The 19,240-nt window shown below is 45.5% G+C and overlaps 2 protein-coding genes across 7 annotated transcripts in view; both read left to right on the top strand.

Moving 5' to 3' along the window:
* Positions 1 to 2,893, top strand: part of DBF4 (DBF4-CDC7 kinase regulatory subunit) — a 37,676-nt gene extending 34,783 nt beyond the window's left edge. For all 3 annotated transcript variants that reach the window (XM_088478626.1, XM_088478627.1, XM_088478625.1), the window contains 2 exons: positions 671 to 795; positions 1,625 to 2,893. In XM_088478626.1, coding sequence (XP_088334752.1) covers positions 671 to 795; positions 1,625 to 2,576 — 1,077 coding nt within the window. In that variant the 3' untranslated portion in view covers positions 2,577 to 2,893. The remainder of the gene's footprint in view (positions 1 to 670; positions 796 to 1,624) is intronic.
* Positions 2,894 to 11,776: 8,883 nt separating this feature from the next.
* Positions 11,777 to 19,240, top strand: part of RSU1 (Ras suppressor protein 1) — a 163,643-nt gene continuing 156,179 nt past the window's right edge. For 3 of the 4 annotated variants that reach the window (XR_015879290.1, XM_088478658.1, XM_088478660.1), the window contains exons 1-3: positions 11,916 to 12,008; positions 12,883 to 12,999; positions 16,827 to 16,877. Coding sequence is in view for 3 of the 4 variants with exons in the window: in XM_088478658.1 (XP_088334784.1) it covers positions 12,891 to 12,999; positions 16,827 to 16,877 (160 nt within the window). In the remaining variant the exon portion in view is untranslated. Of the gene's footprint in view, positions 11,876 to 11,915; positions 12,009 to 12,882; positions 13,000 to 16,826; positions 16,878 to 19,240 lie in introns of those variants that run through there. The other variant, XM_088478659.1, reaches the window with a different exon arrangement.

Here is a 19,240-nt window from a genome sequence, read left to right as displayed (position 1 = left end):
TCTTATGGGTCTATGTACTAATAATCGCGGTACTGCCACAATTATTATGTACCTAACTCACCAGGTATTTATTCTTTTTTAATAAAACATATCCCGTCTATGTACTACAAGGAACTCATAGGGACAGTGGTTGCAGTAACCACTGTCCCCTGCAAATTGTATCCCCAGCATATCGGAGAAGGTTTACCAGAGGTGAAAGACTTCATCGGGGGAAGCTGTCACTACGCATGCGCACAGTGTCAGCTGCTGGGGCTGGCCAGGGGCTGCGAGAGAGAGAGAGAGAGATCGAAAAACCATCTGAAGATTGTGTAAACTACGGGGGGGGGGGAGGGGGGTGGAACTCGATTTTCGGAGTTTAGTACATAGGGGTCAGATCGTAGTCCCCATTGATGATAATGGGGACTGCGATCTGCATTGCTATTTAGCACTTTGCTGGAGATTTCTGTGAAATATCTTGCATTGTGCTTTTTAGTACATAGGAGCAATGATGCATAAAATTTTGCAGAAACTTCAGTTTCTGCATAAATTTATGTATCAAACTGCTTGATACATAGGCCCCTGAATCGTTATTCAGGCTCTGCCTTTTCTAGTTGACCATATTGGTTTCCTGTCTTGTGGAAAGGTCTTTAGTCCCAAACACACATTTCTGTGCCTTCTCTCTATACTGCAGCACCTTATAAATCAGCAGCACATGAACTATGCACAAGGGCCATATTATCAAGATGTGGATAATCTCATTTCTTCATTTGATTTTGACTTTGTGGACTGGTCGCAAATCAGACAGGAAGCAAACAGGTATGTTTTTAGTTTTTTGTTTTTTTTTTGTTTGTTTTTTAAATGCTATTTACACAAAAATATATATCGTATTATGAAATATATGGGTTCTTATTAAGCCACTACTACAGTTACATCATTAGATGTGCCTCTGTGACTTGATGATGTAACGTGTACACTGCCTGCTTCTTAACTAGAGGCTACAGTCCAATAATTACTTGTATAAGCTTCAATGTACTGCTCTTTGTAAGGTACCAGATTTATTTGAGTTAAGCTGCTCCTAGTAAAGGAATATGGCAGCCAGGATGTGTGACCCATTTATTGTCCAGCTATATTAAGGGGGGGGGGGGGGGGAGTTAGGGTTAGGCACTGGGGTTAAGCACTGGGAGGGGGGGGGGGGGGGAAGGTTGGGTTTAGGCACCCTAAAGGAGGATTGGGGGGTTAGAATTAGGTTAGTATAAACTTGCCTTCGACTATCGGGATTTCCTCCTCTGCCGTCCTCCTGTTGTTGAGATTCCAACCGTCGGGCAGGGGTCCGGTGGTAAATCATACCGATTCCGTGTTGACACCCCTTCTTTTGCTGTGTAATGTTTCAGTATTGTTTGATTGCTTAACTGTGTTCTGTGGACTTTGCTTGTCTCTACTAATCGGAGATCAGTTTACAGAGACTGTAAACAAGTCTGAGTTTGGCACCAGTGCCTACACCAGCCACAATGCCCCCTAAAACCCAAGGTAGTAGTGTCTCCCGAATGTATTTAACGGTATGTCATGAGCGAAGAGCAGGTCAAATGGAAAAAGTGCAGTGTATTGTAAATTAATATTCTCTATTTGAATTTTTTTCTCCTTTTAGTGCTGAAAGATTGGTGCCAACTGCAACTATTAAACAAGAAGAGCAAGAAATCCCTCTGATAAGCGATCACACTTCCCAAAAACCGCCTTCCAGCAACATCCCGGAATCCAGTGGTGTAAAGAAGACTGAGTTAAATGCACCGCAAGAACTTGCTTGTTCTGTCTTAAATATGGTTCGTTGTTCTGAGCCAATAAGCACCTTGCTATGCCTGGATCAACCTCTGTGTCTCCTCACCTGTTTAACAGACTCATCTTGCAAACAGCCTGGTGCACAAGTCATTACCCCAAGTAATGAGACTGCGGAGTCTCCTACACCCATGGGTGAGACAGGGAACCCGTTAACTGTTTACAATAAAGACAATAGCCAAAAAGACATGCACACTCAGGAAAGTAACACTCAAAGATTAACGGAGTGGGATCCGTCGGAGGCAGCTAAAGCTTTCCTAAACTCTTTCTCTGACCCAGTAATTGTCTACCCCAGTAAAAAGATTAAGCTGGATGAGTCCCTGGATGTACTGCCTTTGTGTTCTAGAACTCTGGACGCTGGACTGTCGCCATCGGGGAAATCTCTGTGTAAGGCTGAGACGTCCTGTGCCACGAAGCTGTTGGATGCTTCACCCTCCCAAATGCCTCACTGCTCTCCTAGCGAACTGCACGGAAATGTGAGCACGGTAGTATGTAGTGCGGGGAAGCAGGGGGAACTTCACTGTAACCCTACATGTAAGGTATCTGTTCCAGTGGAACAACACGAGTCCAGTTTATCCGAAGAGAGACTCGAAGTGGTATTTGAGAGCAGCGGTATGCAATCTGAATTCTACGGGTTCTCTTGCAGCTCTTTGGACAGTCCGTGTAGTACGGAGGGGACAGAGGCACAGCCATCTTCTCATGGGAACGTTCTCTGGTCCATGTTTTCACACACTGGTTCCTCTGCTTGTACTTTTAATGGCTTTTAATGAGATTTTATGATTTGATCTAAATTTTATTTTAGATTTTTAAATGTCATTTTGTTTTATATTTGCAGACTTGAAACCCTAAAAGATTAAATATGTATGTTAGAACTTTTTTTCTATGCCTGCACTAGGTGATGATTTCTAAAGCTGTGGGATTTAAAGTGGCAATTTTATTTGAAGCAAATCATGTCCTGGTTTTGCTTTTCATAAAATTTTTTACTTTTTAAATCTGACAAAAGAAATTGCTCAATCTATGATTTTTGGAAAAAAAAATAAATAAATCATAGAACGGAGTTTGGTCAATAAAGCCCTTAGCATTCGCTCACCTGCGGAAGTTTGCCTGTGCACACATTATAGTAACACTGTGGGTAAATAACAGCAGCTGTAATGGGCCACATCTCTATGAAGAGAGCAGTCACCGCTGAAGGAGGACATGGGAAGTGAATGAGGAAATGATTTTACAACTGATTGTAGCATTGCTGTCTTATTAGTAACACCACCCGGTCTTGCTGATTCCTTATGATGGATCTGGCTTTTCAGTGATCGAGCATCTGTGACTGAGATTTGTGCCGTATCCAATGTGAGGAAGTGTCGCACTCTTTCTTACGGTCTTTTGAGTGGAACAGACACTGCAGTTGAATAGTTTAACAGCAGAAGCCCCAGCAAGCTTTGATAGTATCGATAGACTCAGAATGCCTGTGTACGCAGGCTGCTCCATCATTATCATGTTATCCCCTGGTTTTAGCTGAGTACATTTTGTAGCAGGATCCATATGTTGTGTCCAAACTATAAAGTCCATAGAAAGCGAAGTTGGAAAAAAAAATAAAAAATACTATAACAAATGTTTATAGTCTGTTTGCTTTGAGGACCCATATGTGTTTAGCACTTTCAGCTTGCACTCTTTGGGGTCAATTCAATTACTCAGGAGTCAGTGCAGCTATATGGTATCTCCTGGCCTTGCTGGTTTTAAGGCTGCATACAAAAATCCACAAGTCTGGGACAAGATTAGGCCTTGAGAGGGGGCGACTTGAGGTGCTGTTTTCATTTCTATGCCATTGCAACAGCAATTCGCAATACACATCTCAGCAGCTAATTTGAATCAACCCCATTGTCTACATATCGTAGGCAGTGCTATTGGAGGTTGTGCCACACTCGTTCTAATACTTTATAAATGCTGCAGGTAGTGCTCAGCGTGTGTATTCTAGCCAGGAAATTGGAGCTACGTCATTTTGAAGCAGTAGTAGTTATGGCAAGGAATGACTCGTCAACCATGACAGCTAGAGACATGGGGCACCTGTTATATAGGTGCTCGCCCTCTTTCAAAGTTAATGTCTAGTGATCACCAGCTATTAACCCCCTACACTGCAAAAAAAACATGGAATCCAGGGATGGGGAAAGATGTTGCCTTTCCAGGGTTCTACTTTTCTGTAGCACAGGGTATAATATTGTCTGTGGTCACCAGACCGTATTACCCTGTGCTACAGAAAAGTACATTTTCCATATATGGGCTGGGCATTGTGCTCTACCACCCCCATAATCACATCTGCAACTGTGGGGCACCCATATTTGAAAGAGGGGTGTCCCATTTTTTTAAAATTAGGATAACCCCCTTCTAGCAAGACCTTACCCTGTGGTACGGTAAAATCATTTTCCAGATATGGGCTGGAGGCCTCTCACATCTATAGTTATACCTGTAATATTAGATACTCTACATATGAAAGAGGGGAGTCCACTAATTTCAAATTATGTGGCCCATTATCATCTATTATCTGGTGCTCACCAGACAATATCACCCAGTGCTTTGGAAAAAAGTTAATTTCCCATAAATGGGGTAAAGGGCACAGTCTGACCTAGCTTACTGTCTCGTGCACCTGTGTAAGCACCCTTGGGTGAAAGCGGGAAGTCTCAACTTTGAATTAATGATGTCCCTTAGTAGTTATGGTCAGGTTATCACTAGGCGACTACTTTAACAGCGCGCACATAAAAAATATATATATACAGTACCAGTCAAAAGTTTGGACACACCTTCTCTTTCAATGGTTTATTTAAATTCTTTTCAACATTAATACTGAAGACCTCAAAACTATAAAAACACATATGGAATTATGTTTTAAACTAAAAAAAGTGAGGATTCTAAAATATAAAACATTTTGATTTGTTTAACAAAGTATCCCCCTTTTGCTTGGATGACAGCTTTGCACACTCTTGGCATTCTCTCATCAGCTTCATGAGGTAGTCTCCTGGAATGGATTTCCAACAGTCTTGAAGGATTTCCCAGAGGTGCTGAACACTTGTTGGCTGCGTTTCCTTTACCCTGCCGTCCAACTCCTCCCAAAGCAGCTCAACTGGGTTTAGGTCGGGTCATCTGAGGCAGCACTCCTTCACTTTCCTTCTTGGTCAAGTAGCCCTAACCTGGGAAATTGCCAGGTTGATAGACCTGGCAATTTCCCAAATCTTATATCTGAAAGGGGTATTATTTGGGCATTTTGGTTACATTGTATTTGTTGTGTTAGAAAATTGTATTTGGTGAATATATGCTTACTGGGAAAAAAAAACAATGCTATTGTGTTGAAATGTGATGAGAGCAAAATGACAATGGCCTTGGCAGAGATGCCAGTTAAATACTTTGAGGGTCAATGGAATGAGCATGTTTTTTTTTTATTTTATTTGGTACCACTATAGATTGCCATCCATTTACTGGCAATGTGTGCTGTGCTTGGCTGCACATATATAAGCCAGTTATGATACCGCTGACATCCTATAGATGCCCACCCACATAGCGACTTTTCATCCAAAATGGCGAAATCGCGAGTATCTACTCTTGATTACGATACCGATGCACGTCCCTGCTCGTCGATCTGCCGTGCTGATTAGCCAATCTGGGATACAATGCATTGGCTGCAAGATAGATCTTAAGTCAGATTGGACATTTTTAACTCCAAATCGTGACCACGGAGAGTTCAGAGGAAATCGTGTACATCGGCTGATTGGGAGCAAGTCTGTATGTGTGTGGGCACCTTAAGATTTCCTGGGAGTGTTTAGATTCTGTTACATGAAGAAACATTTTTATGTCATTTAGATCCTTTGCACACACAACTTTATATTTATTTTGAACAAAGCCTACATGCTGGATACCTAAGCTTTTAACCTTGTGTGACAATGATCTTCACAATATGAACCATATTTGTGTTAATGTATTCTTATTCATCCACAGGGAATGCTTGAACACTGGGGTATAGGGTGCAGAAGTAATGTGTATATAGTATATAGTTTTTTATTTCTATTCAGAGGTGGTGTGTGTGTGGTGGTTTTTTTTTTTTTTTAAATTTTCTTACCATCTCTCAGTTGCCACCATCCAGTGCCCCCATAAAAATCGTACACACAAGTCTGTGTCCCCAAACATTCAGACATGAGCTGCTAACAAAAAATAAAACCTCTGTCCCCGCAAATGAAATGAGACACCAGCCTGTCCCACCATGACCAGACCTACACCAGCCCATATCACCAAATACTATTTGTTGTACCTTCCAAAAAAATAGTATGTCCGCAGGCAAAAAAAAAAAAAAAAGCAGTATACACAATAATAAATGTTACCCACAAAGAAATAGTACACAGCAGCTAATTCCCACACGCAGCATTGCGCCTCCATCCCCCCCCCCCCGCCCCCCAAAACCTGTCAGTGGCATCAGTCTGTGTCTCCTCAGTATATGCTGCTGTGGGACCAATAGCCGCAATCCTGGCCGCGCAGGTAGGAGAAGAAAATTTTTTTTTTTTTTTTTAAATGAGTGGTCACTCCTACTTACATTGGAGCACGACCACATATTATCGTGGCCCTGTTGGCCACATCAGAATTTTGTGCCTCCTTACGCTTGGAGAGGTGGAATGGAGGAGGATAGAGTATAGGGTGGACTAATACAGTACATTAGGAGCACGCTCATGTAATGAGGCAGACCCGCACACAGAAGCTGGTCACTTGTGAGATTCTGAGTGCTGGTGCTATACACACATAAAAGATTATGGTTGCTGGCACCAGCTGCTGCTTCAGACTGGCTGATTGCGAATTGACCTCTGAAGCTGATAGGAGCTTTCTGCATTGTTTGCACCTATATTATGATTTTGTGGGTGCAATTTAGAATGTTTTTTTTTTTGTTTGTTTTTTTTAATCCGTACACGAGAAGCAAGATTATACTGGCTGTATTATATATTTTCTTTTTATTAAAATGAACATAATTGCTAATATTTAATATTAAACATTCTTGTGTTTGTGACATAGGCTTACCCAGGGCCGGCTCCAGGGTTCTGAGCACCCTGTGCCGGACCCTGAGAGAGCGCCCTAAGATTGAATTTGGGTGTGTGGCCTAATTACCATAGGCCATGCACCCTGTGTGACGTTATTTGGAGGCGTGCCCGCATGGAACGCCTTCAAATAACGTCAGGCTGGGGGGTAAAGCCCAGCACTCAGTCACTGGCTGGGCTTCCCCCAGCCCTCTCCTGTCAGTGAGTGGTTGCCGCGCGCATGCGTTCGGCATTCATTCACTCTGCTGGGGTCTGGCACAGCTGCGGCGGTGGGGTCCCCAGCCTCCCGATTTGTCCCGCTGAAATTGGGATGCTAGGGGAGGAGTGCCGCCCTCTACGGGTGGCGCCCTTGTCTGACCGTACTGGTTGAACACCCCTAGAGCCCGCCCTGGGCTTACCATAAACCTGTGCAATTCATGAATTGCACAGGTTCTGTGGCTGGCTGAATTCAAGCCTGCATGTCTCCTGGATTTAATCCGCCACAGGACCTGTGTAATTCATGCGTGTCCCAGTTTAATAGTATAGTTTAGTAAGCCAATTGTGACACGGTTAGTTGTAAGTACATCTGATGAACGTCTGCCATAAACTTGGGGCACACCGCAAGTTGTGCCTGACTCTGCAACAAGAGGTGTGTCTATGCTAGGTCTATATGTATTTTTTGTTTCTAAGAATAAGCTTCTAACTCTGCATCAGCCCCATAATGTTTTGCCTCACCTTACTGCTGCCTGAACGCTTCCTCATTACTCTTGCTTAGTTACGGTCATAGTCATAATAGTGGTGAACAGAGCAGAACATTATATCTGTAAGGATAAAGGCCAGGAAATTATTATAATGATCCACGGCAGGTGCACAGAAGATGAAACGGTCGCCCATGGGCCCCCATTTATTAATGGTCTTTATTGCAATGTGAGCTGGGCATGACATTACCGCCCATGATCGAATTGCAATATGCGATCATAGTGCCCAGATTTATTACCAGGAACATGGGCACCGAAAGCCCTGCTATGTGCCCGGACATCCCTCCGGCGGCTAATTATGCGCGGTGTAGCGCATAGGCTACAGCAGCTAATGCTATCTTCAGATAACGTTCGCTTTGGGGACCAATATCTGGAATGCATCGCATTCTGGGTGTTGGTAAATTTGGCAGCATCACAGCCCCCATAGAAACCTATGGGGAGGCGGCTGCCTGCGGGACTGGAAGGATCACAGGTAGCGGAGATACCGGCTGTGGTCCCTCCTTCATAGATCCGAGGGATACTACATAATATTTGTGGGTAACACCTCTAAAACGGGTGTTTTCAGGGATTTGTACCTCAAATATACAATGATAAATGGGCCCCATAGTCGTCTAGTGCAGGAAAAAAAAGGAGCAATGAGTAAGGGGTGCAGACTTTTTGCAGTGACCTTAAATGTGTATCCTTGTTAAAGGGTATAACTACCAAAAGGAGAACGCTATTATTATCCTCTCTTCCACTGTTCCCATAAACCAGGGACATCCCTCACCAGGTTCCAGTTTGTAAGGCCTTGGAGCTGTCCCATTTAACTTGATTTAAACAGGCAGGAGCATTCATACCCCTCCCCTCTGAGTTTGAGGAAGCTATGAAGAGCTGCTGGAAATACTGGGATTGAAGTTATCACAATTCAAACTGTAATTGGTATGCAATGCCGCCGGATCTATTCCCGGCACACCAAATATCGACGTTGGAAACCCAAACAGTGAAGATCCTGACAAGGGCTGGTAAGTACCCTAACCATCCCCTCTCCCACCTCTAATCCTCCCTTAAAGGTACCTAACCCTAACCTTCCCAGGGGCTGCCTGACCTCCCTCTAGTGATGACTAACACCCCCTTCCCCTACCCTTACCCTCCCTGAGGGGTGCCTGTGCCTAAACCTAACCCCTTCCCCCGAGGCTAACAGCTAGAAAGCCCCGGCTTAGCTTCGTTTGGGAGGCTGGGCGCCGGGATTTTGGCGTGGGGCTAAAGATGGACAGCAGGATTTGATGCCTACCTTTAGTCACTGGTTGAGCTTCCAGCGTCAGGATTCCGACGGGCAGCATTCCAGACGGCGGTATCTTAACCGCATCCCTTCAAACTATATTGCAGTCTTTAGCATTACAGACCCTCCTACCCCGTAAGGGTTTCAAACCTCTGCAAGTGCCACAAAGGATGTTTAAAGTGGAGGAATTTATAATTAGGATATTTAGACAAATTCAATAGAATAAGTGGATTAATTTTCATCACTCTGTCTGCCTCCTGAATTGGAGAGCTGGGTGCCAGAGTGCCACCGAAACATAATGGCCAGCCAACAGCATACCCGTGTACACAAATAACTGTGAGTTCTGTTACCCACTGGCGATAATAAAGTGTGCTTTTATTAATACACAGGTAACATGCAAGCCTATATGGGTATATTAGTTCCAATAACCACATACCCACCTGCATTTCAGATCAGAAGTGATGGCAGCACAGCAGCATTTTTTGGACATTGGCCCTCATTCAGAGCCGTACGCTCTGAGCAGAGCGCACGCTCTGAATGAGGGCCGCCCTCCATAATTATGGAGCGTCCTCCTGGACGCTCGTATAGCTGTGGGTCACCACCCACAGCCTATACGAGCGTGCAGTTTGATGGCCGCGATGGTCTTGACCATCGCCACTGCGAGCCGGAGCCTGCGGTTGAGTTTTTCAACCGCAAGGCCCGGAGAGCCAAATCACTCCCACTGACATCACTAGTGATGTCAGTGGGCCGGCTTCTGACGGTAGGCGTTCCCTTGGGAACGCCCCCGTCAGGGAGGCACGCCCACCAAAGGTGGCGTGCTGTCAATCAACATCGACAGCACGCCCCCTTTGATCAGACACAACGAGCGAAGGAAAGTCCTTCGCTCGTCGCGTCTGGCGCATGCGCACGACGGAGCTCCCGCCGTCGTGCGCATGCGCAGTGCACAACATCGACCCACTTGCGAGCGGACAGCCGCTTGCGAGTGGGTCTGAATCAGGCCCATTGTCTGCTGTCATGTGAACACAAAAAGGTAATTTAAGTATCAACCTGTTAGCTTAGATGTAAACGCTGGTTACACACTGCATGTCAAATGTGATCTCCAATGGGTAACTGTAGACCCATCATCTATTGTTATTACAAGGCAAGGATTAGGAACTTCTAGAAGTGGACTACCCATGTACATATTTGTAAAGGTGCGTACACACACAACGATTTTTTTGAACGATTTAACTATAACAACGTCATTATCGTTCAAAAAATCGTTCAGTGTAAAATGATGAAGCATTATCGTTCATGCATGTTCACGATTGTCGGTTGTAGTTTGTAGTTCAGTCAGACTGGCCAACTGAACGATATTTCAATAGAAGTTGCAACATTTTTCCTTCAACACACAGAAAATCGTTTATTATGTAAAGTAAAACCATCTACTTTGTAAAACGATTTTCGTTCACTTTTTCAAGGGAAAAACTGAACGAAAATCATTCATTACTTACATTGTTGTGTGTGTACGCACCTTGAGAGTTGTTTATAGAGCACACGCATATTACGCAGCCCTTTATAGAGAATATTTTAGTCAATGACATCAGTCCCTTACCCAGCGGAGCTTACAATCTATGTTCCCTATCACATGGACACACACCATAAGGCAGAGGTTCCCAAACATGGTCCTCAAGGCACCCCAACAGTTTAGGTTTTAGAAATATCCATGGTTTAGCACAGGTGGTAAATCAAATTGACTGACTAATTAAGTCACCTGTGGCAATGCATGGATATCCTTAAAACCTGTACTGTTAGGGTGCCTTGAAGACTGAGTTTGAGAACAACTGCCATAAGGATTTTTTTCAGCAGCCAATTAACATACCTGTATGTTTTAGGAAAATGAGAGGAAACCCATGCACACATGGGGAGCACATACAAACTCCACACTGATAAACCATGATCAGGAATTTAACTCATGACCTCAGTGCTGTGAGGCAGTAGTACTAACCACTATGCCACCATGCAATTCTTAGTTGACCACGTGCCTGATTCAGCAAGGATTGCAGTTGCTAATATGCATGCAATCAGCCGATTGTTGCGTACTGTACATGCATATGCAGTGCGCGAGTACTCCACTGCGATCGGGACTGTGTTCGCAATGACTATGCAGACCCCCATTGCAGTGATCGACAGGAAGTGGCATTTATGGGTGTTGAGGCGGGAGGGGGGGGTGTCAGTGCGTTTGAACCCCATTGCATGGGCATGCATAAATTAGTCACTTCGATGCCGTACGCAACTTGAGCTCCCACTGCGATCAATGAAGTTAGCAATTTCTAAGTAAGGTCAGGGCTACTGTAATTCTGCGTGAGGGACAGATGGTACTCAATGGTTTCGCTATTTAGCTAAGTATCATGGATGTGCATAAGGGGATGTGGGTGTCCTTAATTTCAGACTGCGACGGCTTTGCGATTGCAGTCATTAGCATATTTTCGCAGTGGATCTGCGTGCGATTACGGAGGTGCGATAGCAAACCTTACTGAATCAATCAGGCCCCTAAATCCTTAAAAATCCGTTTATAATGATACCTTGTCCAACTACCATGTCAGAGATTTCCCATGCAGGACAAGGGATTCCTCCATGCCATGGTGCCCTCTCTAACTCAAATCGTAATCAAGCAACCCTACTACAGGAGCAGACAGACAGACAGAACCCCAGCGGTACACACACAGATCATCATTATTCCTCCACATCCATCACTGTACGGCGGAAGAAGAGTTACACCGCTGCAGCACCTATCCTTGCAGCGCTTCCTCTCTCCCTCTGTCTAATTGGTTGCGCTGAAGCCTCCTCCCCTTCGCATGGCTGTAATTGGAAGAGGCTGTGTTTCCTTACTTATGATTGGCTGCGAGTAACGAAGACGTTCACTCCCCCCAGCGAGCTGATTGGACGGTTTCCCTGACTTTCCGTACAGAGGGCTGACTTCTGCTTACACGGGCGGCTGGAGTTTGAGTGGAATTTGCCTTATTAGGAGAGTGAGTATTCTGAGTAATGTTACAGCCCGGGGCTACTACTTCCTGTAGGGTGTGTTTATATCCCTCCTAAGAGCTGGCATTCGGGTGTAAGCTGCTGCTGGGCCCATTCCTGCTTCAGGGAGAAGTAATCAGGGTAATAGTAGCCACAGACACACAAGTGCTGGCAATAGCCAAGTGAAATCGGTCATTATTCTGTATAACTATAGATTTAGAGAGGAATAGGCAACCTGTGGCTTGGGACTACAGATCTGCATAATCTGACCCTCAGAATTGGCAGGTCATGCTGGGAATTGTAGTTCCACCACAAATAGATAAAAAGCTCCACAGGTTGCCCAAGCCTGTTTTTTTAGTTTAAAGTTTTGCGCTAGAAAATAGTTCCAAGGAGTAGAGGTCCTGATTCAGTACAGATCACAGCTGCGATTACGCACGCAGATGGCCGATTGTTGCGTACTGCGCATGCATCGTGGTGCGCGAACTGCGACCGCAGTGACCACGCAGATCTATCGAAGAGTGACGGGAGGGGGCGTGAAACACAGGCTTGAGCTTTCACTGCGTGCGGTGAGGTTAGCAATTCCTGAGTAATGTCAGACCTGTTGTAGTTGTGCACGAGGCTCCGCTGGTATTCGATGTTGCCGATGGTTTTGCAGACTTGCACGGTATTACGGATGTGAGCAAGGGCGAGTGGGTGTTAGCGATTGCAAACAGGATATTTTTGCAGTGGGTCTGCGTGCGTAATCGCAGCTGCGATCGCAATAGGGATCCTGTAATGAATCGGGACCAGAATTCAGTTGCGATGGATGAGGCTTTGCCGTTCCGGAATAGCATATAGCGTCCGTCTGTGTCGCAAGCACCCTACAGAGATGCACAGGAGAAATTGCAACACTGGCGTTACCAAAAGTGGGCGATATGTGCGCAGCAAGGGCATGACAACGATCGGCAGCAATTTTTAAAGCTGTGCTGTCAGTGTTACTGACACGTTCTCTATCTCTTTTTTTTTTTTTATTTAGATATCAAAATGTCCAAGTCTTTAAAGAAGATAGTGGAGGAGAGCAAGGAGAAGAACATCATGGACGTAGACATGTGCGACAGAGGCATCAGTAATATGCTGGATATCCCAGGACTGTGTATGTAGAATTCGCTATTATATGAGACTAGCAGCAGTGCGGCCCAATGTGAAGTTTAGAAAGCTGGGGGATGTATCAAACTTTCTAAAGTGGAGAAGTTGCCCATAGCAACCAATCAGCTACTTCCTCTCATTTATCTAGTACATTCTTTAAAATGATAGGTAGAAGCTAATTGGTTGCTATCGGCAACTTCTCCACTTGTCATCTTTAGAAGGTTTGATGCATCTCTCCCTAAGTCACTGTTGAGTAAAAATGTGTTTTATTATATTATAGCTTCACTTTGTATATAAGTATACAAAAGTGTGTGTGCATAGGAGCTGGCTGTTGTGAAGTAAGGAATGATGTTATTGAATGAGCAGTAATAATAATACACTAAAGTGGCAAAAGTCTTGGTACAGATGCCTATCCACAAGTGGACAGAAGACATCTGAAGAGATGATGACCCATGCTGTCTGGATAGCTTCCCACAGCTCCCTAATATCTGTAGGTGCAGGAACTTGGATGTGAATGGACCTCTCCACCACGTCCCATAAATACTCGATTGTGTTAATGTTGGGCGAACGTGGAGGCCACGCCATTTGTCGGAAATCCCCAAAATGCTCCTTGGACCAGTACTGGATAACTCGAGACCAATAACACAGTACATTATCCTGCTAGAATATTCCATCGTTGTGGGGGTACATGAAGTCCATGAAGGGCTGCAAATGGTCATCAAGCAATGCAACATAGCGGTTACTGGTCAATGACCTGTTCAGTCGGATCAGCGGACCCAACCCATGCCACATAAACACACCCCACACCATTATGGAACCACTCCAGCCTGCACAGTGCTTTGTTGACAACTTGGGTCAATGGCCTTGTGTGGTCTGAGCCACGCCCAAAACAACTGGATTTGTGACTCATTGGACCACGCCACATGTTGCCAGTCCTCCAGGGTCCAATTAGCAATGTCACAAGGCCAGGTGAGGCGCTGTGTCCGGTGTCGTCGTCAGGGGAACTCTGGTGGGTCTTCTGCTCCCGAATCCCATGGAAGCTAAAGAATGCTGCACTGACCGGGATGTAGTGGGGAAGCCGTTGATCTAAATGCCGACCACCGGCTTCCAGACTCTCTAATCCCGGCGTAGTACTAATGACAGGCGTCAAAAACTCGATGCCTGTCATTAACCATACGCCGGAAGACCGACGCCCGGCATACCGAACGAAGGTAAGCCGGGCACGGACAGCTTGGGGTGGTTTAGGTTTAGGGCTCCCGTTGGGACTTAGGGTTAGGCACCCCCCCCCCTGGGTGGGTTAGGTTTAGGCTAGGGGAAGGGGGAGTTAGGGTTAGGCACCCCCCGGAGGACTTAGGTTTAGGCAGGGGAAGGGGGGGGTTAGGTTTAGTCACCCCTAAGGGAGGGTTAAGGGGTAGAATTAAGTTAGCGATACTTACATTAGGGACGATCGGGGTCTTCACCCTTGCCGGGCTACCATGCGGCCGGCGGTAGTACCTACTACACCCCACTGACCTGCTGGATATGCATCTGGTAGCTCCTGCATTGAATGTGGATGTGAGTTGAGCCAGTGTCGCCTGCCTGTTACCACGGACAATCTGGCTCGACCCCGCAGCTCACTATCATTAAGCACCTGTGGTCGGCCACTGCGCTGTCCACGGTGGGTGGTAATGCCTTCCGTGAAGTATTCCTGGTACACACGTGACACTATAGATCGAGGAATGTTGAATGTCCACACTTCGTCGTGCACCCACTATCCTGCCCCGTTTGAACTCCGATAATTCACGTCGCCTTGCCAGTGTACAGACTGACTCACGAGATGTCAGATTACAACTGATGCAGGTCTGGGCATTTCCAAGATGTCACAGTACATTGGCGCCTCCTACCATTACCTTTATTTACTGTTATCCCATGACTTTTGGCACTTCAGTGTGAAGCGGGCATTGCATGTTTGCATCCCGCATTAAGTTTTTCAGGCTGCACATGAGCACAACTAATGCCAATGTGTTGAGCTGTACGCATCTAGCACTTGCGTCCCATCGTGCTATGAAAGGTCACGTGCGGTACAGGGCGCAGCGACACAGGTCATGAACTGTGGACTTATTTAGGGTTAAAGTAGAACCACAGAGTTGACGCAATTTCTATGCAGGAACGAACTATCCTGGTGAGTACGTCTATATTCCGAGTTGAGATGCACCTAAGCGTGAGGCCACTCTAGTAATGGACGAATATATTTAACTTGCGTCTGTACATATTCGGACCTTTGCATGTCTGTAAATGACCATCAGTGTGTGACCGTTTTGTCTGCTTTCTGCGTATATCTGTTTGTACAAATACTGTATGGGTTTGTGCGAATGTCTGCCTTATAGTGTGTAGGTGTGTTTTATTACTATATATTAGGAACCGTTTTGCATAAACTGCTATTTCTATGTTTGTGCATGTACTGTATTGTAGTTATTATCCCTTACTTCTCAGTAAGTAGCACTGTGCTAGAGTGTTTCCTTGCGTTTTGCTATGTCTGTGTATTCATGTTTACCCCGGTTTATCGATATACGGTGAGAGGCAAGTGGAAGATTATTGCCGGGAGCAGAGGGAGACATTGCAAGATGGCTGGAGTAAAATCAATCTCAGGAGCAATGGAGGCAGGGGGGAGATCATTGTAGACAGGGTAGGAGGTCACAAGAAAGACCATTAAGTGTAGGTGACAGGAGGAAAATCATTGCAGGGAGCAGGGTGAGGCAGGAGGAAGATCATTGCAGGGAGCAGGGTGAGTCAGGAGGAAGATCATTGCAGGGAGCGGGGTGTGTCGCAGGAGGAAGATCATTGCAGTAAGCTTAGTGAGGCAGGAGGAAGATCATTGCAGGGAGCGGGGTGAGGCAGGAGGAGGATCATTGCAGGGTGTGGGGTGAGGCAGGAGGATCATTGCAGGGTGAGGCAGGAGGCAGATCATTGCGGGGTGAGGCAGGAGGAAGATCATTGCAGTAAGCTTAGTGAGGCAGGAGGAAGATCATTGCAGGGAGCGGGGTGAGGCAGGAGGAAGATCATTGCAGGGAGCGGGGTGAGGCAGGAGGATCATTGCAGGGTGAGGCAGGAGGCAGATCATTGCGGGGTGAGGCAGGAGGAAGATCATTGCAGTAAGCTTAGTGAGGCAGGAGGAAGATCATTGCAGGGAGCGGGGTGAGGCAGGAGGAAGATCATTGCAGGGTGCGGGGTGAGGCAGGAGGATCATTGCAGGGTGAGGCAGGAGGCAGATCATTGCGGGGTGAGGCAGGAGGAAGATCATTGCAGTAAGCTTAGTGAGGCAGGAGGAAGATCATTGCAGGGAGCGGGGTGAGGCAGGAGGAAGATCATTGCAGGGAGCGGGGTGAGGCAGGAGGAAGATCATTGCAGGGAGCGGGGTGAGGCAGGAGGAAGATCATTGCAGGGAGCGGGGTGAGGCAGGAGGAGGATCATTGCAGGGTGAGGCAGGAGGAAGATCATTGCAGGGAGCAGGGTGAGGCAGGAGGAGGATCATTGCGGGGTGAAGCAGGAGGAAGATAATTGCAGGGTGCGGGGTGAGGCAGGAGGAAGATCATTGCAGGGAGTGGGGTGTGTCGCAGGAGGAAGATCATTGTGGGGTGAGGCAAGACGGAGATCAATACAGGGAGCGGGGTGAGGCAGGAGGAAGATCATTGCAGGGTTATCCATGTAAGTTGGCATGATCATGTGAGCAGGGGATTTGCAGAAAGTGCTTCATGTTGAACCAATTCCGAAACTAAGTATGTTGATATTGATAACCTTTTAGTAGGAATTGCTGACACAACTGAAATAAACACTCCTTTTGTCCTCTCTTTCTAGTTACATTGTCCCACATTACCCAGCTCATTCTGAGTCATAACAAGCTGACAAGTAAGTACATTTCTCCTTCATCCATTAGGGGGCACTGGAGTATATACAATGAGGTATAGACGGGTGAGAGTTGAGCCTGGCACTTCTGCACTGTAGGGCTGTATTCAATTAGCGTCGAAAACTGACGTTTTTTTCGCCATTGGTGAAAACATCCGTTTTTGCCAAAAAACAGGCGAAAACGGCAACAGGCGAAAAAAAAACTCTTTTCTCCATCCCAGACCAGGTGAAAAACCAAATGCAAAATCCCTATTTATGGCTAAAAATGTGGGGATTTCTTTCAGAACCCTTTAGACACCCCCCCCTAATGATAAATTTCCGGGGGGGAAAAATCGTAGGTTGCGTACGTTGCCGAAAAACGTGTGCGAATTTTGGTCAAAAAATGTTGAAAAAAGATAGAAAGTTATTTTTTTCCAGGAAATTACTGTTCCACATAAATTGGGGGTACGTTAAAATGGGTGCAAGTATATTTTCGTGTCGTAAACACACAATTTTAAAAACCGTAAAAAAAAACCTGCCCGCTGCGACCGCGTGCGATAATTAAAACACTTTACAAATTCATGGCGCCCCTCGTAAAATCAGACCCAATACATTAAAACTATTTTCAACTATGTTTTTTTTTTTTTGCCCAAAATCTGTGCGGTCGTTCTTCACCAAAGTATGCAACTTAGTAATTTTTTTTCCGATAATTTTTCAGGGGGGGGGGGGGTGTCCAAAGGGTTCTGAAAGAAATCCCCACATTTTTAGCCAAAAATTATGATTTTGCTACAGTGAGTTTATAGTGAGTTGTTTTTTTTCACTTGGTCTGGGATGGAGAAAACTTTGAATACGGCCCATAGTTTGAGGTTGGATCTTGATCGTCTCCAGTTTCTGTATTGGTTATATGTATAGTGTTTGAAAAAGATGACAAATATTTCAGCTGTGTCTGGTGGTTCCTGCTTCGGAGAGTCGTAAGCAGCGCTGAAGCTATATATGAGTGCCAGGCCCCTGCTACATCATGTATTCACCGGCAATTGTGGCTCTGCCCCGTGTGAGGTCATGCGGAGGGGGCGTGGCCTGCATCGGGCCTGCGAAAAATGTTATATATATCAAAATGGCCCTCGGCAGAAAAAAGGTTCCCCACCCCTGATCTAGGGGTATATTTACTAAAGTGCTGGTTTTAGTAGTGGAGTTGTTGCCCATAGCAACCAATCAGATTCTAGCTATTATCTTCTTGAAGGTGCTAGATAAATGTTAAGTAGAATCTGATTGGTTGCTATGGGCAACAACTCCACATCTAAAAACCCACACTTTAGTAATTATACCCCCTACTGTCTTACATCAGTCCTTCTTCTACTTCTTAGTGATTTCTGATTGGTGGCTGAGATTTCTCCCAGGCTTGGTGGTACGGTGCTGTAAATGCTAAGAACACCGCAAAGTGCATAATAACAGAATTGGTCTGTTCTTAGTAAGTGGTGCTATAGTAGATATTACTGGTTACATATGCCATGTCAAGTGGACCAGGGGTCCCCGTCTGACCATCTCCAATTTTGATCACATTTTACATGAAGGTTGGCATAAATGTCAGACTAGCTTAGGGAAAATGTTAGTTCACAATATTCAATAATAGCAATGACCCTCAAAGTGGGTGGTGGGTGCAAATGCCACCGACTCCGCACTGCACAGTCAGCAGGTGGGGGGTGCACTTCAACACTGGTCCGCTTGATATGGAATGATCCTTTGGCAATAGCCTCAGAATTAGCAAGGGGAGACCATCTACAGCCATATGGGTGAGGAGAAGCCATAGTTTCCTATATAAAAGCAACACCAGCAAGGTAGTACAGTGACAGCGCTCTGCTCCCCTCCATCACTGTGCCTGCGTACGCTCTTGCTCCGCCAGACAGAACAAGATGAACCCTTAAAGTGCATAAACACGTAACGATTTTTTGAACGATTTGTCGTTAACGACGTCGTTATCGTTCAAAAAATCGTTCAGTTTCTGAGTTATAACGATGAACGATAATCGTTCAAGAGCGCTCCAGTTTGTAGTTATCGTTCATCATCCATTTCAGACTGTCCAACATAACGATTTTCATTAAGGGAAGGAATATTTTTCGATCATCGGTGTAAAAATCGTTCATTACACTTGAAAAATCGTTCACTTTTTCAAGGGAAAATCTGACAGATAATCGTTGGTTACAAAATCGTTACGTGTGTATACACCTTTAGAGCTGCAGCCGGCGGGGTTCAAATCAAAAAGACAGCTGCCGTCAGTACTTGTCCTCAGTGTCTCTGGATATAAATAGCAGAGTGAAAGTATGAGGTAATCGTTCGTATTCTGAGCAAAACAATCATGGCGGCTGTCATGCAGCAAGTCTGGCCTGTAA

The sequence above is a fragment of the Taudactylus pleione genome, unplaced genomic scaffold (assembly GCF_031769625.1).
Source record: "Taudactylus pleione unplaced genomic scaffold, aTauple2 ptg000216l, whole genome shotgun sequence".
NCBI classification, from domain to species: Eukaryota; Metazoa; Chordata; class Amphibia; order Anura; family Myobatrachidae; genus Taudactylus; species Taudactylus pleione.
This window is presented reverse-complemented; position numbering and strand designations above follow the sequence as displayed.